The sequence below is a fragment of the Dipodomys spectabilis genome, unplaced genomic scaffold (assembly GCF_019054845.1).
Source record: "Dipodomys spectabilis isolate Male_0828 unplaced genomic scaffold, ASM1905484v1 ptg000069l, whole genome shotgun sequence".
NCBI lineage: Eukaryota > Metazoa > Chordata > Mammalia > Rodentia > Heteromyidae > Dipodomys > Dipodomys spectabilis.
The window spans coordinates 3,856,831-3,871,328 of NW_024870746.1; the positions used below are offsets into that span (position 1 = coordinate 3,856,831).

The window sequence follows — 14,498 nt, forward strand, 5'->3', positions numbered from 1 at the left end:
ATTTAGAGTGCTTGACAATGAACCCATTAAAAATTACCATACTGAGATGACAGGGCAAGATAACACAGAAATATAGAATGATGAGTGGAACTTCTGACCGTTAAAAAAAATTACAGTGTACAAGAAAATGAGCTGAGCATGGATAGCTCATAACTACAATCTTAACTACTCACGAGGCTGAGATCTAAGGATCACTGTTCAAAGCCAGCTTGGACAAAATAGGCCTCAAGATTCTGATCTCCAATTAACAAGCAAAAAGTTGGAAGTAGAGTTGTGGCTCAAGTGGTAGAGCAGCAGCCTTAATCAGAAAAGGCTAAAGCTTAAAAATCTTGATTTCTAGCCCCAGTACAAAGAGAAGGAGAAAGAGAGAGAAAGAGTGGGGAGTAGAGTCATTAAGTCCAAATTTACAATAGAAACATTCCTAATATTGCCAATATATCATTGGGGGGGGATGCTTATAAAAGAGGCACAAACTGGAAATTCCTGGGTGGTCATTAGCCAGCAGGTGTGTCTATGAGATGCATGACACACAATAAACTTGAGTTAAGTTTTAAACTTTAATGTAGGTATGTCAGGGGGAAAAAATGCAGTTTGTTTTCTTGACAAACGCAGGTTACAACCAAACCAGGGTTTGACTTTGTGCCTGCAACAAACCACTGCAGCTACTACGTTAGGACAGGATGTGTGCTTTCCAGCTCAGAACCACAGGCACTTACACTCTAGTCCTTGTCTGCTTGATTCTGGTAGGCATCTAAGTTCGCACTTCTGTTTGTACAAAAACCACTTGGGCCTATAAACTTCCATAGTCAAAAAGAACTCCAGTTCCTTTATGACTGGGGTTTAAAGGATGCCATAAGTATTCTTCACTTCTTCATCCTCAATTCCTGAGCAGACCCCGAATGAAGTCCTGGGAACTAAAGGTCCTGAGTTGCAGAGGGGCAGACATGGCCAGGAGAATCACAGTATATCCTGATAGGAGCTGCAAGACAATCAAAAAGGAAGAAGCCACTAGGAAAAGGGAAGCAGGGAGTGGAGGAGAGAGGTGTAGGGAAGAAGCAAATGGAAAGAGGAGACTTACCGGTGTCTCCTAAACCACAAGATTAAGCCTAGAAGGAACCCAAGGAAGACCAGAAATGCCAGCACTCCCAAGACAATGTTGGTCACAGATATGTGGCTCCTATCTGCTTTGAGAGAACACAAAAAGGATGTCTCCTAGCAGAGGACTCCTTCCTGTGTCAAGCCCCCTGGTCTAAGAATGCTTGAGGTTGTCAGGTGCTTATTTCTAACTTCTTTAAAGCATCTGCTTCTATTCCTAATTAGATTGTATTTCGTTTCTCAAGATGGGGGCACTCAGTTCGCTCTAGCATACAACAGTGTAGTACAGAGGCAAAACTCTTTAGCAAGGGAGACTGGACTCTCTATATCCTGCTCTTGCATTTTCAATGGAACTTTGGATATTCTAATAGTCACGTCCCCATTACTGTCCTAGCTTCAATTTCCTCATCTGTAACATAACACTAACAGTTCTTGCTTCAAAGGTGAGGAGTAAAGATGAGTCCCACACAGGAAGCATTTGATAAACCACCACTGCCTTTGTTCACCTGCCTCTCTAAAGTCTCTGGTCCCCTCTCTGCTGGGACTTGAATCATCCTGGAATTCTTTATTTGCCAACTACTTGTGTAGTTTTGAGTCTTTATTTCTTCTTGTATACAGACCTTTTTGAGTTTCTGGTCTCTTGTTTCCCTGGTTCCTATATAGAGAATTCTTTCTAGCCCTCTTGGTTAAAGGCTTCATCTCTGAAGTGAGCTGTGACAACCCCAGCCCTTCCTACTTCTAAACTGGAGCACCCTCTCCTCCCTTTTTTCTCACCCCAGTAGAGGACAATGTCCTGTCCTCCCAAACTGCTGTGCTTCACTCGACAAGACAGGCCTGCTGCATCCTCCTCAGCCGCCACATCCAGGGTTGCTCGGAAATACCAGGTCTCATCAGCATTGGGCATGATGTCACTTTTCTGGGTATCCAGCTGCTCCTGCTCACCTCGCATCCACATCACCCACACAGGCTTTGGGTAGAAGCCAGAGACATGACACACCAGCCGCAGATGGCCAGGCCCAGGACTGGGACCACTGGACAGCCAGGCCTTGGGCTTCACTGTTCCCAACCAAGAAATGGGGAAATCTTCAAGTAAGGACTGTGCATGACAGGTTCCAGGCCTCCCAGCAGGCTCATATTTCCCCCCATGTCCATTTCTGGAGATGAAAATTCCTGACAGGTATCATTCATTTTTGTCACCTTCCTCAGGAAAGCCTTCCCTGATCTTCTCCTCCTTCTCTAATTCCACTGTCCCTCCTCGGTACTCACCCTGAGCTCCATTCTGTCACCCTGAGTCTTTTAAAGACTGCCTGGCTTCAGCTCTGTCCCCAGTGCTTTAGTTCCATTCACAGAACCCAAGTGGTAACCCATGATTGCCAGCAAATTGAATATATCCTCATGCCATATCTATCCCTTTCTATTGTTGAAAGGGATGATAATCTCTGAGCTGAAAAGCCTAGATGGACCCTAAGTGTAGAGCAGGGGGTGAAAATGGCAGACTGACCTTGCTTCTCCAGTTCTGATTTTCCTGCCTCTCTAAGACCTCTGACATACTGGGGACAGGTGTCTTTGAGGAGCTTCTGCACTGTTTCTATTGTGCCTTGGTCTTCATTGATCACTTTGATGACCAACTTTATCCAAGCCGGAGCATGTGGGGCTGCCTCCCAAGAAAATCCCTGGAAACACAGGATATATTCTCCTTGATATGCTACTTGCAGAAAGCTTTCTGAGCCATTCCCAGGGTACACCTCGCAGCCAGCAGAGATCTGGAACTCAGCAGGATCTGCAGAGAGGAATGGAGAGATCAAAAAAGAAGGAAGAAAGGAAGCCTGGTGATCATGCCTATTATCCTAGCTATTCAAAAGGCTGAGATCTAAGGATTATTCTTAGAAGCCAAGCAGGTTAGTCCATGAAGTTCTTATCTCCAGTTAACCACAAAAAGTTGTAAATGGAAAGTTTGCTCAAGTGGTAGAGCGCTAGCCTTGGGCTGAAGAGCTGAGAGACAGCGCCCAAGCCCAGAGTTCAGGCCCCATGACCGGACCCAAAAAAAAAAAAAAAAAAAATGGGACCTCTCCAGGCAAAAGGAGAAAGTAAAACTCGCTCGTGGCGTGGCTGGTGGACGGTCTCCCATTGGGGCTCTGTGTCCACTCCTCCCACTGCCCATGCGCCTGCCCAGAGGGTCCCATCCCTCCACTCACAGTCGAATTGTAGCATTTTGCTAAATTCCTGTATGTCCCTGGTAAAACTGCTTCGAAAAACCCTAAATATATGCTGTAGATTCTCCCACTGATGAAGGCTCAGTTTGCCCTGAGCCCAAGGCTTCACAAATTCAATGGTGTCCGATGCGTTGTCCCAGCGGTGCGTCTGCAGATCCCCTAGCCATGCCGAGCAGTCGGTGCGCATCCAGCTGCTGTTGACAAAGGAGGAGATCTGGAGGGCACGGAAAGGGAGCCGGCTTTCCAGGACTGGGGCGGCAGTGAACGGTGAACGAAAAGAGCGCCAGCAGCACCGGAGAAAGAAAAAGGAGGGGAAGGAGGGTGGGGAAATCATCAGTAGATGAGTCAGGGGAGAGGCGCGGGTGTGCGAATCGCCCCGCTCCTTCTCTGCGCCTACCTCGCACGCACCCGCTCGCCCTCCTCCCACTCACCCTTAGAACTTCCCCAAACCTGGGGGAGCACCCAAAGCAGCCAGCACCGCAGGAAACCCATGGCCTGGGACCTGGGAACCTCGCCGGAGCTCCGCCTAGACCCAGGCTCCGACCTCAGCCCTCAGCGCTCGGGTCTCCGCCCGAGCCCGCCCCGCCCAAGCCCGCTCCGCCCAAGCCCGCTCCGCCCTCGCCAGCTCCTCTGCCAACCAGCGCCGCTGCTCTGGCTGGCTGGCCGGCGTCTAGGTCCCAGCTATTCCAGCTGCAGTCTGGGGCCCCAGAAGTCCTGGAGACTTGGCTGCATCTGTATGTTTTGCAGCCAACTTGTCCCAGCCTACTATTTCTGAGATGCAAGGGTCTGAGGATGGTTGTGGGCAGCTTCGCCAACCACCATGCAAGTTGAAATGCAAGGAGGTCCCTCCCTCCCTCCCTCCCTCCCTCCTTTCTTTCTTTCTTCCTTTCTTTCTTTCTTTCTTTCTTTCTTTCTTTCTTTCTTTCTTTCTTTCTTTCTTTCTTTCTTTCTTTCCCAGACATTGTAAAATCATGAATTAATAAAGGATTCATTCGCAGTGCAAAAAAAAAAAAAGAAAAGAAAAAAAAGAAATGCAAGCAGGACATAAAGTCAGATCAAGATGTATTCATAAGCTTTATCCAGTGGTGATTCCTTTGTACAACTACTTAAAGATAATTAAAAGAAAAGAAGAAGAAAAAAAACCCACAAAGGAAGCCTGGTGCTGATGGCACACAAGCCTGTCATCCTAGCTACTCAGAAAAGTGAGTTCTGAGAATTGTAGTTCGAAGCCAGCCAGGGCAGAAAGTCTGTGAGACTCTTATCTCCAATGTTATAACCAACAAAAGGCCCAAAAGTGGAGCTTTGGCTCAAGTGGTCAAGTGATAGCCTTGAGAAAAAAAAAAAGAATTCAGGAACAAGCCGGTAGCTGGTGGCTCATGCCTGCAATCCTAGCTACTCAGGATGCCGAGATCACGGTTCAAAGCCAGCCGAGGCAAGAAAGTCTGTGAGACTCTCACCTCCAATTACCCTCCAGAAAATGGGAAGTGGTGCTGTGGCTCAAGTGGCAGAGTACTCTCCTTGAGCTGAAGAGCTGAGGGACAGCGCCCAGGCCCAGAGTTCAAGCCCCACAACTGACAAAAGAAAAAATTCAGGGACAGTGTAGAGGTATATATATTGATATATATAATGCCATATATATATCAAGGGAAAAATAAGAATCCTTTAACTTGTACTAAAGACTTCTGCGTGGAAACGTGGAAAGGGAATGTGTGAAATAATTTTATTTCCAAACTCTGCAATATAAGTATAGCATTTATATTAAAAGCATTGGGGTAGAGGGGGAATGTGAAGGTGGCTCAGTGGTAGAATGCTTGCCTTGCATGCATGAGGCCCTCACCACCACATAAGCAGAAAAAGCTGGAAATGGTGCTGTAGCTCAAGTAGTAGAGCACTAGCCTTGAGCTGAAGAGCTCAGGAACAGCACCCAGGCCCAGAGTTTAAGCCCCATGAATGACAAAATAAAAAAAAAAAGAATAAATTAAAAGCACCGAAATTAATTTGCTCAATGATATGTGTGCGCGTGTGTGTGTGTGTGTGTGTGTGTGTGTGTGTGTGTGTGTGTGTGTGTGTACTGGGGCTTGAACCCAGAGCTTTGTGTTCTCGCTTGGCTTTTTCACTCAAGGTGCTGTTCCACCACTTCAACCACCTCTCTACTTCTTGCTTTTTTGGTGGTTAATTGGAGATAAGAGTCTCATAGACTTTCCTGCCTGGTATGGCTTCAAACCTCAATCCTCAGACCACAGCCTCTTAAGTAGCTAGGATTACAGGCCTGAGCCACCAGCCCCAACAAAAGCTAAAATTCTTTACAGTGAGTCTTCCCTGGCCGTGCAAACCAAGAAAGCTAGGCCAGTCTCCATCTCTACTCCTTGCTCACAGCTAGCTTTGGGAACCTCTCGTCCCAGCGCATGGTGACCCTGACTCTGGTTCCTCCCATTCTGCCAACATTAATGCTTGCCTCCCCTGACATCCCAATGTAGTAAGAGTCCTGGAGAATAAATTCCTGCTTCTTGCTTTAGACTAGGATCTTAGAGGTAGCCCTAAGCCCATCTTACCTTATTTCATTTCCAGTCTCCCTCCCCCCCCCCCAAAAAAAAAAGGAGTTTGAAATACCATAGAAATCTTTTTTTTTTTTTTTCTTTTTTTTTTTTTTTGATTGTGGAGCTTGAACTCTGGGCCTGGACCTGGGCCCTGTCCCTCAGCTTTTCAGCTCAAGACTAGGACTTTACCACTGGAGCCACAATACCACTTCCGGTTTTCTGGTGGTTTATTGGAGGTAAGAGTCTTACGGAGTTTCCTACACAGGAAACTTTGTGCCTACCTTTCATGATCTGGGGCTTGGGGAGCCTAGAAATCTAAGGAAGTTTATAACTGAGACATATTGGAAAGTGTGAGCCAGGCAATTAACCACAAGTGAAACAGAACAAAATTCACCCAGTAGCTTAACAATGGCAGGGGAAGAAAAATGTACCTAAATGGCTGCTTCCTCAGAACCTCCAAGTCAGATTTCAGAGAGAGAAAGAGGTCATTCTGTAATCTTCCCCTTTTCCCATTATGATCCTCAATTTGCAAAGCAAATGTCTTTGAAGAAAAAACAGAGGTCCAGCACAGTGGCTCACACATGTTATCCCAGGTAGGAGGGAAGTAGTGCCCAGAAGGATCACAGTCCAAACCAGCCTGGGTAAGAAGGTAGCAAGATCCCCATCACAGGGCTGGGAAGGTGGCTCACTGGTAGAGTGCTTGCCTTGCATGCCTGAGGCCCTGGGTTCGATTCCTCAGCACCACATAAGCAAAAAGAAAAAAGCCAGAAGTGGCGCTGTGGCTCAAGTGGTAGAGCGCTAGCCTTGAGCTGAAGAGCTGAGGGACAGCGTCCAGGCCCAGAGTTCAGGCCCCACGACCGGACCCAAAAAAAAAAAAAAAAAGATCCTTATCATAACTGATAAGTAAGGTTTGGTGGTTCACACTTGTGATCCCAGCTATGTCTGCAATTCTAGCAAATGGGTCACGATCCAAGCCAGCCTGGACACACAAATGTGAGAGCCTATCTGAAAAATAGCTACAGGAAAAAGTACTTGTGCTAAACCACCTGCCTAATAAGCACAAGTTCAAACTCTAGTGCATATGCACATCAGCACACATGCATGTGCGCACGCACATGTGTGCACACACACACACACACACACAGAATAGTTTGTTTTTTTTTTTTTCCGGTTGTGGGGCTTGAACTCTGGGCCTAGGCGCTGTCCCTCAGCTCGTCAGCTCAAGGCTAGCACTCTACCACTTGAGCCACAGTGCCACTTCTGGTTTTCTAGTGGTTTATTGGAGATAAGAGTCTCACAGACTTTCCTGCCCGGGCTGGCTTTGAACTGTGATTCTCAGATCTCAGCCTCCTGAGTAGCTAACCACCAGCACCTGACTAGCTTATCTCTTTTGCTCATGCTTCTTACTCCCCAGAACAATTTTTTTTTTGGGGGGGGGTCCAGTGGTGGGTCTTTAACTCTGGGCTTAAGCGCTGCCCCTCAGCTCAAGGCTAGCGCTCTACCACTTGAGCCACAGTGCCACTTCCGGCTTTTTTCTCTTTGCTTATGTGGTGCTTGAGGAATCGAACCCAGGGCCTCATGCATGCAAGGCAAGCGCTCTACCACTGAGCCACCTTCCCAGCCCACATTTTCTTCTTTCTTTATCTCATCCTTCCTCTCATTCATCTTCTTTTTTGGCTGCCCTACATCAGTAGCCACCTCTTGGCCAGCAGGTCATCATCTCATTTTTCTTTCCTTTTCCTACAATCGTGTCCCCTTCTCTTTCTCAATTCATTGTCTCATCCTGCCCATCTGCTCCAGCTCCTGACCAGAATACTCACCCACACCCCACATGGAAATGTGCCTGCATTATTACAGGAACTAAAAGTTCTTTTCAGTGGCGTAGAAACTGAGTTTCTGCCCAGGTTCCTCTAACAGAGCTCTGACCCTGCTCTGGCCCTTATCCTTGTGGCCTGTTCCTGTTTCACCCAGAGCCTACTCAGAAAAGGTGAGGTATCATCCACATCTCAGATCAAAGAGTGCAAGTTGAGTGTGAGGAACTGAATTGTTGCCATATAAAGCTGTGATTACTCATAGTTCACACAGTGCACTAAGCACTTCACGTTCACTTTTTCTCTTTTGGTTTTTGAGTACAATAAATACTGCTTTTTTAGCCCCATTTCCAGATAAGAAAATCAATTCTGAGAAATGCAAAGTAACTTCCCCAGGTTTCACAGTTGAGTGGCAGGATTGGAGCCCAGAGCCAAGTTTTTAAGTATGAGACAATACATCATTCCACTTGTGCAGGGTACTATGGGAAAGAGGCCTTAGCTCCTCCTCCCTCTCATCCCGGTGTGGTTGGAGCAGGAATGGTCTGTGATAGCCAAGTGAGGCCAGGCAACCATGTAAGAGTTGTATCTTTCATAATAACACTAAGTGAAATTACACAAGAAGATCAGATTGACTTTCCTTACAATATTTTTTTGGGGGGGAGGGATCCAGTCATGGGCCTGAACTCTGGGCCTGGGCTCTGTCCCTCAGCTCTTCAGCTCAAGGCTAGCACTCTTACCACTTGAGCCACAGCTCCACTTCTGGCTTTTTTTTTCTGCTTATGTGGTGCTGAGGAATCGAACCCAGGGCCTCAGGCATACAAGGCAAGAGCTCTACCACTGAGCCACCTTCCCAGCCCCCTTACAATACTTTTTTAGAGTATTGAATCTGACTGGGAGCCAGTGTCTCACACCTATAACCACAGGCACTTAGGAAACTGAGCTAGATCTGAAGATTGAGGCTCAAAGACAGTCCAGAGAAACAGATCTTAGAATCGAGTGGTTGTGATCATTAACTGTCCTCAAGACTGTCAGAAACACCTGAAATCTGGGGCTGGGAAGGTGGCTCAGTGGTAGAGCGCTTGCCTTGCATGTATGAGGCCTAGGCTCGATTCCTCAGCACCACATAAGCAGAAAAAGCCGGAAGTGGGGCTGAGGCTCAAGTGGTAGAGTGCTAGTCTACAGCTGAAGAGCTGAGGGACAGAGCTCAGGCCCAGAGTTCAGGCACCACGACCGACAAAAAAAAAAAGAAATACATCAAATCTATCCTTCCACATCCAAAGAGTATAGAGTATTCACTCATCTGTTCTGTATTTGTTGTCTATAAACAGTCTTCTCACTGTAACAGAAGTACCTTCCAAGATTCTAAAGATTCCCTCTTCCTGCAGAATTTTTTGTTGTTGTTGTTGGGTTGTGGGGCTTGAACTCTGGGCTTGGGCGCTGTCCCTGCGCTCTTCAGCTCAAGGCAAGCGCTCTACCACTTGAGCCACAAGCGCCACTTCTGGTTTCCTAGTGGTTTATTGGAGATAAGAGTCTCACGGACTTTCCTGCCCGGGCTGGCTTTGAACTGTGATCCTCAGATCTCAGTCTCCTGAGTAGCTAGGATTACAGGTGGCACCCGGCTCTGCAGAATCTTATTTATGTCCTTAATACAATAAAAATAAAGTAAATTCTCTAAGTATAGAGAACGAAATTAGTTTTTCTCAATTCTTAAGTTCTGTTTCCCACTGAACTAGGTTCTCAGGGTTAGCACTTCCTTCCTCCACCCCCCGAGGTTGCCTCCCTTCCGCCTTCATTCTGTGTCTCAACAACTTAATTTTAACACCTGGGTGTCCCTTGCCATAGTTCATAGCTTCCTACCACAGAATCCCAACCATTGTCAGACGAGTCCTCTTTTGTCTGGACCTAGCAGCTCTTGATCTAAATCTTTGCTGTACTTTTTACTTCTCCTTAGAGATGACTCTCTGTGAAGACAGTGATCAGTTGGTGTTTTATTTAACTCATCCATCACCCAGTACTCCGCACAATACCTAGCACTATTGAATGAGAGAACAGCTGAATGTAGTAGTGCTTAGGAACAAGTACTCTTCGTTGACTAAGGAGTCTTGTTTACAGAAAACTTAATTAGTTTGGGTATTGCCTCTCAGCCTGCACCCTGCCATTTCAGGAAGCCTGGGGCTTGCCTTTCAGATTGACCTTTACTGGCAGAGTTTCATTTTCTCTTTGGATTATGTTGCCTAATGACTTTTCTGCCTGGTTTCTAAGGCTCTGATCTCAAACACTCATCTGTAGGAAAAAAAAATTCCTATCAAAGGATTAACCTAGTGGCTAAACTTTTCTTCTAATCAAAAATGATCACCTAGTATAATTTTTTTAGCATCTGACACGTTTTATTTGATAATATCAGGTTAAATGAGTGAAGTAACAATGATCAAAAAGATAGTACTTTCATGTGAGTATAAAATGGCTAGGTGGATAAAATGTATACACACATTAACTGAGGCTTTTCTTCCCCACCTTTTCCAAGATTGTCAGAAGGCAATATATTCCAAGGAAATATATGAATATAAAAACCCTATATATTTTATAAAGTATATTACACATTCATGTTGATGAGCAATGAAGCCTTCTCTATTTTTCTGGCTCTTTTGTTTTACTACAAACTGTGGGAAAGCTGAGGACAAAGAGTTTAAGAGATTATACCTGGGGTGGTGGGGTAAGGGAGGGAGGCCTGAAATCCTAGCTATTCAAGAGGCTAAGATCTGAGAAAGACAGCTCAAAACCAAGCCAGGCAAGAAAGTCTGAGACTCTTCAAATAACCACCAAAACACCAAAACTTGAACTGCAGCACAATTTTTAGAGTACCAGCCTTGAGTGCAAAAGCCAAAGTCCTAAGTTCAAGTCTTAGTACCAGCACAGAGAGAGAGACAGACAGAGACAGAGACAGAGACACAGAGAGAGAGAGACAGAGAGACAGAGACAGAGAGAATATAGAGCCACCCAAAAAGTCCTTGTATCAACACCAGTGCCTTCTCCCAACAACTATGATAACTTGAACAGGCTTCTCAACTGCCCTGAATTTCAATTTCCTTATCTGGAAGTGGAGACAATTAATTCCTCCTCATAGAGTTATGATGTTTGGATTGAGCCTGGTGGTGCATATATTTGGTACATATACTGGTCAAAAGGATTCAACATGTCCATAATGGAGTTTCTGAATCCTTGCCCAATCCTCAGACCTACCCTACACCAGTTTTCTCATTGGAATCACTGCCGTCTCCATTCCTACAATTGTTCAGGCCAAAAACTTGGAAGCATCCTTTTCTCGTTTCTTTTCTCCAACCTCCATCATAGCTTGTCAGGAAAACCATCAACTCTCCACCTTTATAATTCATCCATCAACTTACATTGCTCATCATTTCCTTGGTCCATATCACCATTAATTTTCTGGACTTTTTTTATTCAGACTACTGCAATGGCCTCTTCACTAGGCAGTCTTCCTTTGCATCCCATTGCCTTTAATTCTCTCTCTCTCTCTCTCTCTCTCTCTCTTTTGGTCAATCATGGGGCTTGAACTCTGGGCCTGGAAGCTGTCCCTCAGCTCTTCAGCTTAAGGCTAGCACTCTACCACTTGAGCCACAGCACCACTTCCAGTTTTCTGATCCTTAATTGGAGATAAGAGTCTCACGTACTTTCTTGCCCAGGCTGGCTTTGAACCACGATTCTCAGATCTTAGCCTCCTGAGTAGCTAGGATTACTGGCATGAGCCACCGGTACCCAGCTTTCTCACTTTTTTTTTTTGGTTTTGGGGCTTGAATTCATGGCCTGGGCACTGTCCCTGAGCTCTTTTGTTCAGCTCTACTACTTGGAGCCACAGCTCAACTTCCAGTTTTTGAGTGGTTAATTGGAGATAAGAGTCTCACAGGGACTTTTCTGCCTGGGCTAGCTTCAAATGATTATACTCAGATCTCAGCCTCTTGAGTAGCTAGGATTACAGTTGTGAGCCACCAGCTCCCAATGCTCTATGTGTTTTTGAAACAGAATCTCCCTTTTTCCCACTGGGATCCTCTTATTTACATTCCCACCATAGCTGGGATGACAAACACAAACCACTGTACCCAGATTGAGATAGGGTCTTGGAAACGTTTTGTCTCAACTGGCCTTGAATTATTATCCTCCTAATCTCCACTTCCTGAGTAGCTAGGATTATAGTCCTGAGCCACTGGCAACCAGCATAGTGCTAACTTGGCAGGTGCCTCCCCATTACCCATCTTCACATTGCATCAGTGAGGGTTTCAAGAAATGTACCAGAGGGCTGGGAAGATGGCTCAGTGGTAAAGCGCGTACCTTGCATGCCTGAGGCCCTGGGTTCAATTCCTCAGCACCACATAAGAAAAAAGAAAAAAGCCGGAAGTGGCGCTGTGGCTCAAGTGGTAGAGCTCTAGCCTTGAGCTGAAGAGCTGAGGGACAGCGCCCAGGCCCAGAGTTCAGGCCCCAGGACCGGACCCAAAAAAAAAAAAAAAAAAAAAAGAAATGTACCAGAAATTGATCTCTCCCACCACCCTCAAAGAATCCCTTAGCTTAAAGAAGAGAATGAAATTAATACACAAGAAAAAAAAATTAGGCTACTTTTTATAGGAAGTCTGAAAAGGAAACCAACCTAGAAAATACCATTTTGAGTAAAACCATTATTCTCATTTTGCTTCTACTTCTACTATAGAGTTTCTTTTTTTTTTTTCTTTCTTAAATAGGGCTGTGTGAATCACCTGGGAATACTCAAGGATGATACAATATATAACCCGCAGGAATTCCCAATATGAGGGAGATAGCATGACTTAACAGCTCTTATTACACAAGCTGGGAGTGACTGACTTCAGCATTTAGCTGAAGACGAAATATACAGATGGGGACTATTTAGTGATAAAGAATCTAAATTCAAGTTCCTGAGTCCCAGAGACGTTTTTCAGATATAAAAAATGTAAAAAGGGAAAAGAGACAAAAATAGAGGCCATTATAAAGAATGTGATTTTACAAAAAATTAAAAACATAAACAAGGAATGATTTGTAATATTCCTTGCTCCAGGGCCACTACACATATCAGAGAAGATGTGTCAAAATTAATATACCTGGAAAGATGACAGAAATTGAGCAGGGAGCAAAAAGAGGAAGATTTTTAGTGTCTCCTGAACTGAGACTTCACATTATAGTGTTTTGACATGCTGGGACTTCACGGTAGATAAAATTAGATGAAAACATGGCTCCCAACTAGAGACCTGTCTCTTTTTTTTTTTTTTTTTTTGGGGGGGAGGGGGGGGGTCTGGTCGTGGGGCCTGAACTCTGGGCCTGGGCACTCTACCACTGAGCCACCTTCCCAGCCCCAAGACGTGTCTATTATCAAGCCTCTTCTCTTTTTTCAGTCATCCTTACAAAACCTACTGTATATACATACCAACCGTGATCAAGAAACTATTGTACAGGGAAATTCCATCTTCAAATAATACTAATTCAAGTAATATAGTCTTTGGGCTTACTGTAAGGCTAAAAGAAAAAAAATGCATAGGTTTGTTTGATTTTTTGTCAGTTGTGGGGCTTGAACTCAGGGCCTGGGCTCTGTCCTTAAGCTTTTTCCTTCAAGGCTAGCACTCTACCAGTTTGAGTCACAGCTCCACTTCCAGTTTTCCAGTGGTTACTTGAAGATAAGAGTCTCACAGACTTACTTACCCAGGTTAGCGCAAACAGCAATCCTCAGATCTCTGCCTCCTGAGTAGTTAGGATTACAGGTGTGAGCCAGCTCCCAGCTAGGTATTTCTAATATATCCTTTTACCAAAAGAAGTCACCCATATCCAGTAACTTTTCACAGCAAGTATATGAGGTTTCACTAAGAAATAACTTTGCATTTATGGGTGACAGCAGCATGCTATGGGAAAATGATGAGGAAAAAAGAAGCAAGGCTTAAATGGGACTTGGTGGAGACACATGTCACGTTCCCTCACCTATTTCTTCAGAAAATATGTTTTTAGCAATGACTATATGTCAGGGATAAGGAACATAATGGTTAAAAAGACAGTCCCTACCCACACACAGAGTGTTACATTTAATCTCCAAAGACTAGGCTGCAGACTAAAGAACTACAATGCCCATAGTGCCCAGCGCTGGCCGAGTGTTCAATGCCTCTTCCGGTCGTCTCTAGCCAAGTCCCATGGCCAAAGTCCAATGAATGTTGTCGCTTCCGCTCCAGAGAAGCATTTGACTCTCGGGAACTCCAAGGTACAAAGCTTACAGTGAGAACATCCTCTCTTAGTCTAATAAAAAGGTTTTCACAGGGCCTGAGTTCCAAAAACGAGAAGCAGGTTCCATAAACAGGTTATTTTGACAGACTTATTTAAGAAGTTCTTTCCCCGCCTCTTCCAGGACAGGCCTCAAGCTAGGGACAATGTGAGCCCTTCCCCAAGTCCTGGCGTTCCTCCACACAGCGCATGCACCCGCCGTCCCTCCCAGGGTAACTACGCCTGTGCACCAAGCTGCACAGCTTGGCTTTCTGGTCATTTCCTCTGTTATGTTCTAGGCTTTCTACTTAAGCATTTCCTTCCTTCCTTCCTTCATTGATTTATTTTCAGTTCTCAGGACTTTTTTTTTTTTTTTGTAAAGGTAATATACAGAAGGGTTACAGTCACATAAGTCAGGTTATGAGTACATTTCTTTTTGAATAGTGTCACCCCCTCCCTCATTTTTTCCCAGTGTTTCCCCTCCAAGTTCCCCTTCCCAAGTTGTATAGTTCATTTCCAACAGTGTCTAGTGAGTATGACTGCTGAATTAGATCACCCTTTGTTCCATCGTTTCTGTG

General features: G+C 45.2%; 1 protein-coding gene across 2 annotated transcripts; it reads right to left on the reverse strand.

Moving 5' to 3' along the window:
- Positions 1-538: 538 nt before the first annotated feature.
- On the reverse strand, positions 539-3,851 carry LOC122109736 (antigen-presenting glycoprotein CD1d-like). Of its 2 annotated transcripts, XM_042682325.1 has the most exons (6): positions 3,740-3,851; positions 3,291-3,557; positions 2,597-2,875; positions 1,870-2,151; positions 1,079-1,181; positions 539-979 (listed from the first exon to the last, which is right to left on the reverse strand). In XM_042682325.1, exons 1-6 carry the CDS (start codon positions 3,798-3,800, stop codon positions 958-960), a joined length of 1,014 nt encoding a protein of 337 aa, XP_042538259.1. In that variant the 5' UTR covers positions 3,801-3,851; the 3' UTR covers positions 539-957. The 2 variants fall into 2 exon arrangements, with proteins under 2 accessions (XP_042538259.1, XP_042538260.1); XM_042682326.1 differs by lacking the exon at positions 1,079-1,181.
- Positions 3,852-14,498: the final 10,647 nt, after the last annotated feature.

Excerpts from the sequence above, each read along its gene's own strand:
- LOC122109736 (XM_042682325.1), bottom strand. The coding sequence starts at position 3,800 with ATGGGTTTCCTGCGGTGCTGGCTGCTTTGGGTGCTCCCCCAGGTTTGG. Across the intron at positions 3,558-3,739 it reads GGTTTGGGGAAGTTCTAAGG|TCCTGGAAAGCCGGCTCCCT; the intron begins GTGAGTGGGAGG and ends CTGCCGCCCCAG. Across the intron at positions 2,876-3,290 it reads CAAAATGCTACAATTCGACT|ATCCTGCTGAGTTCCAGATC; the intron begins GTGAGTGGAGGG and ends TCCTCTCTGCAG.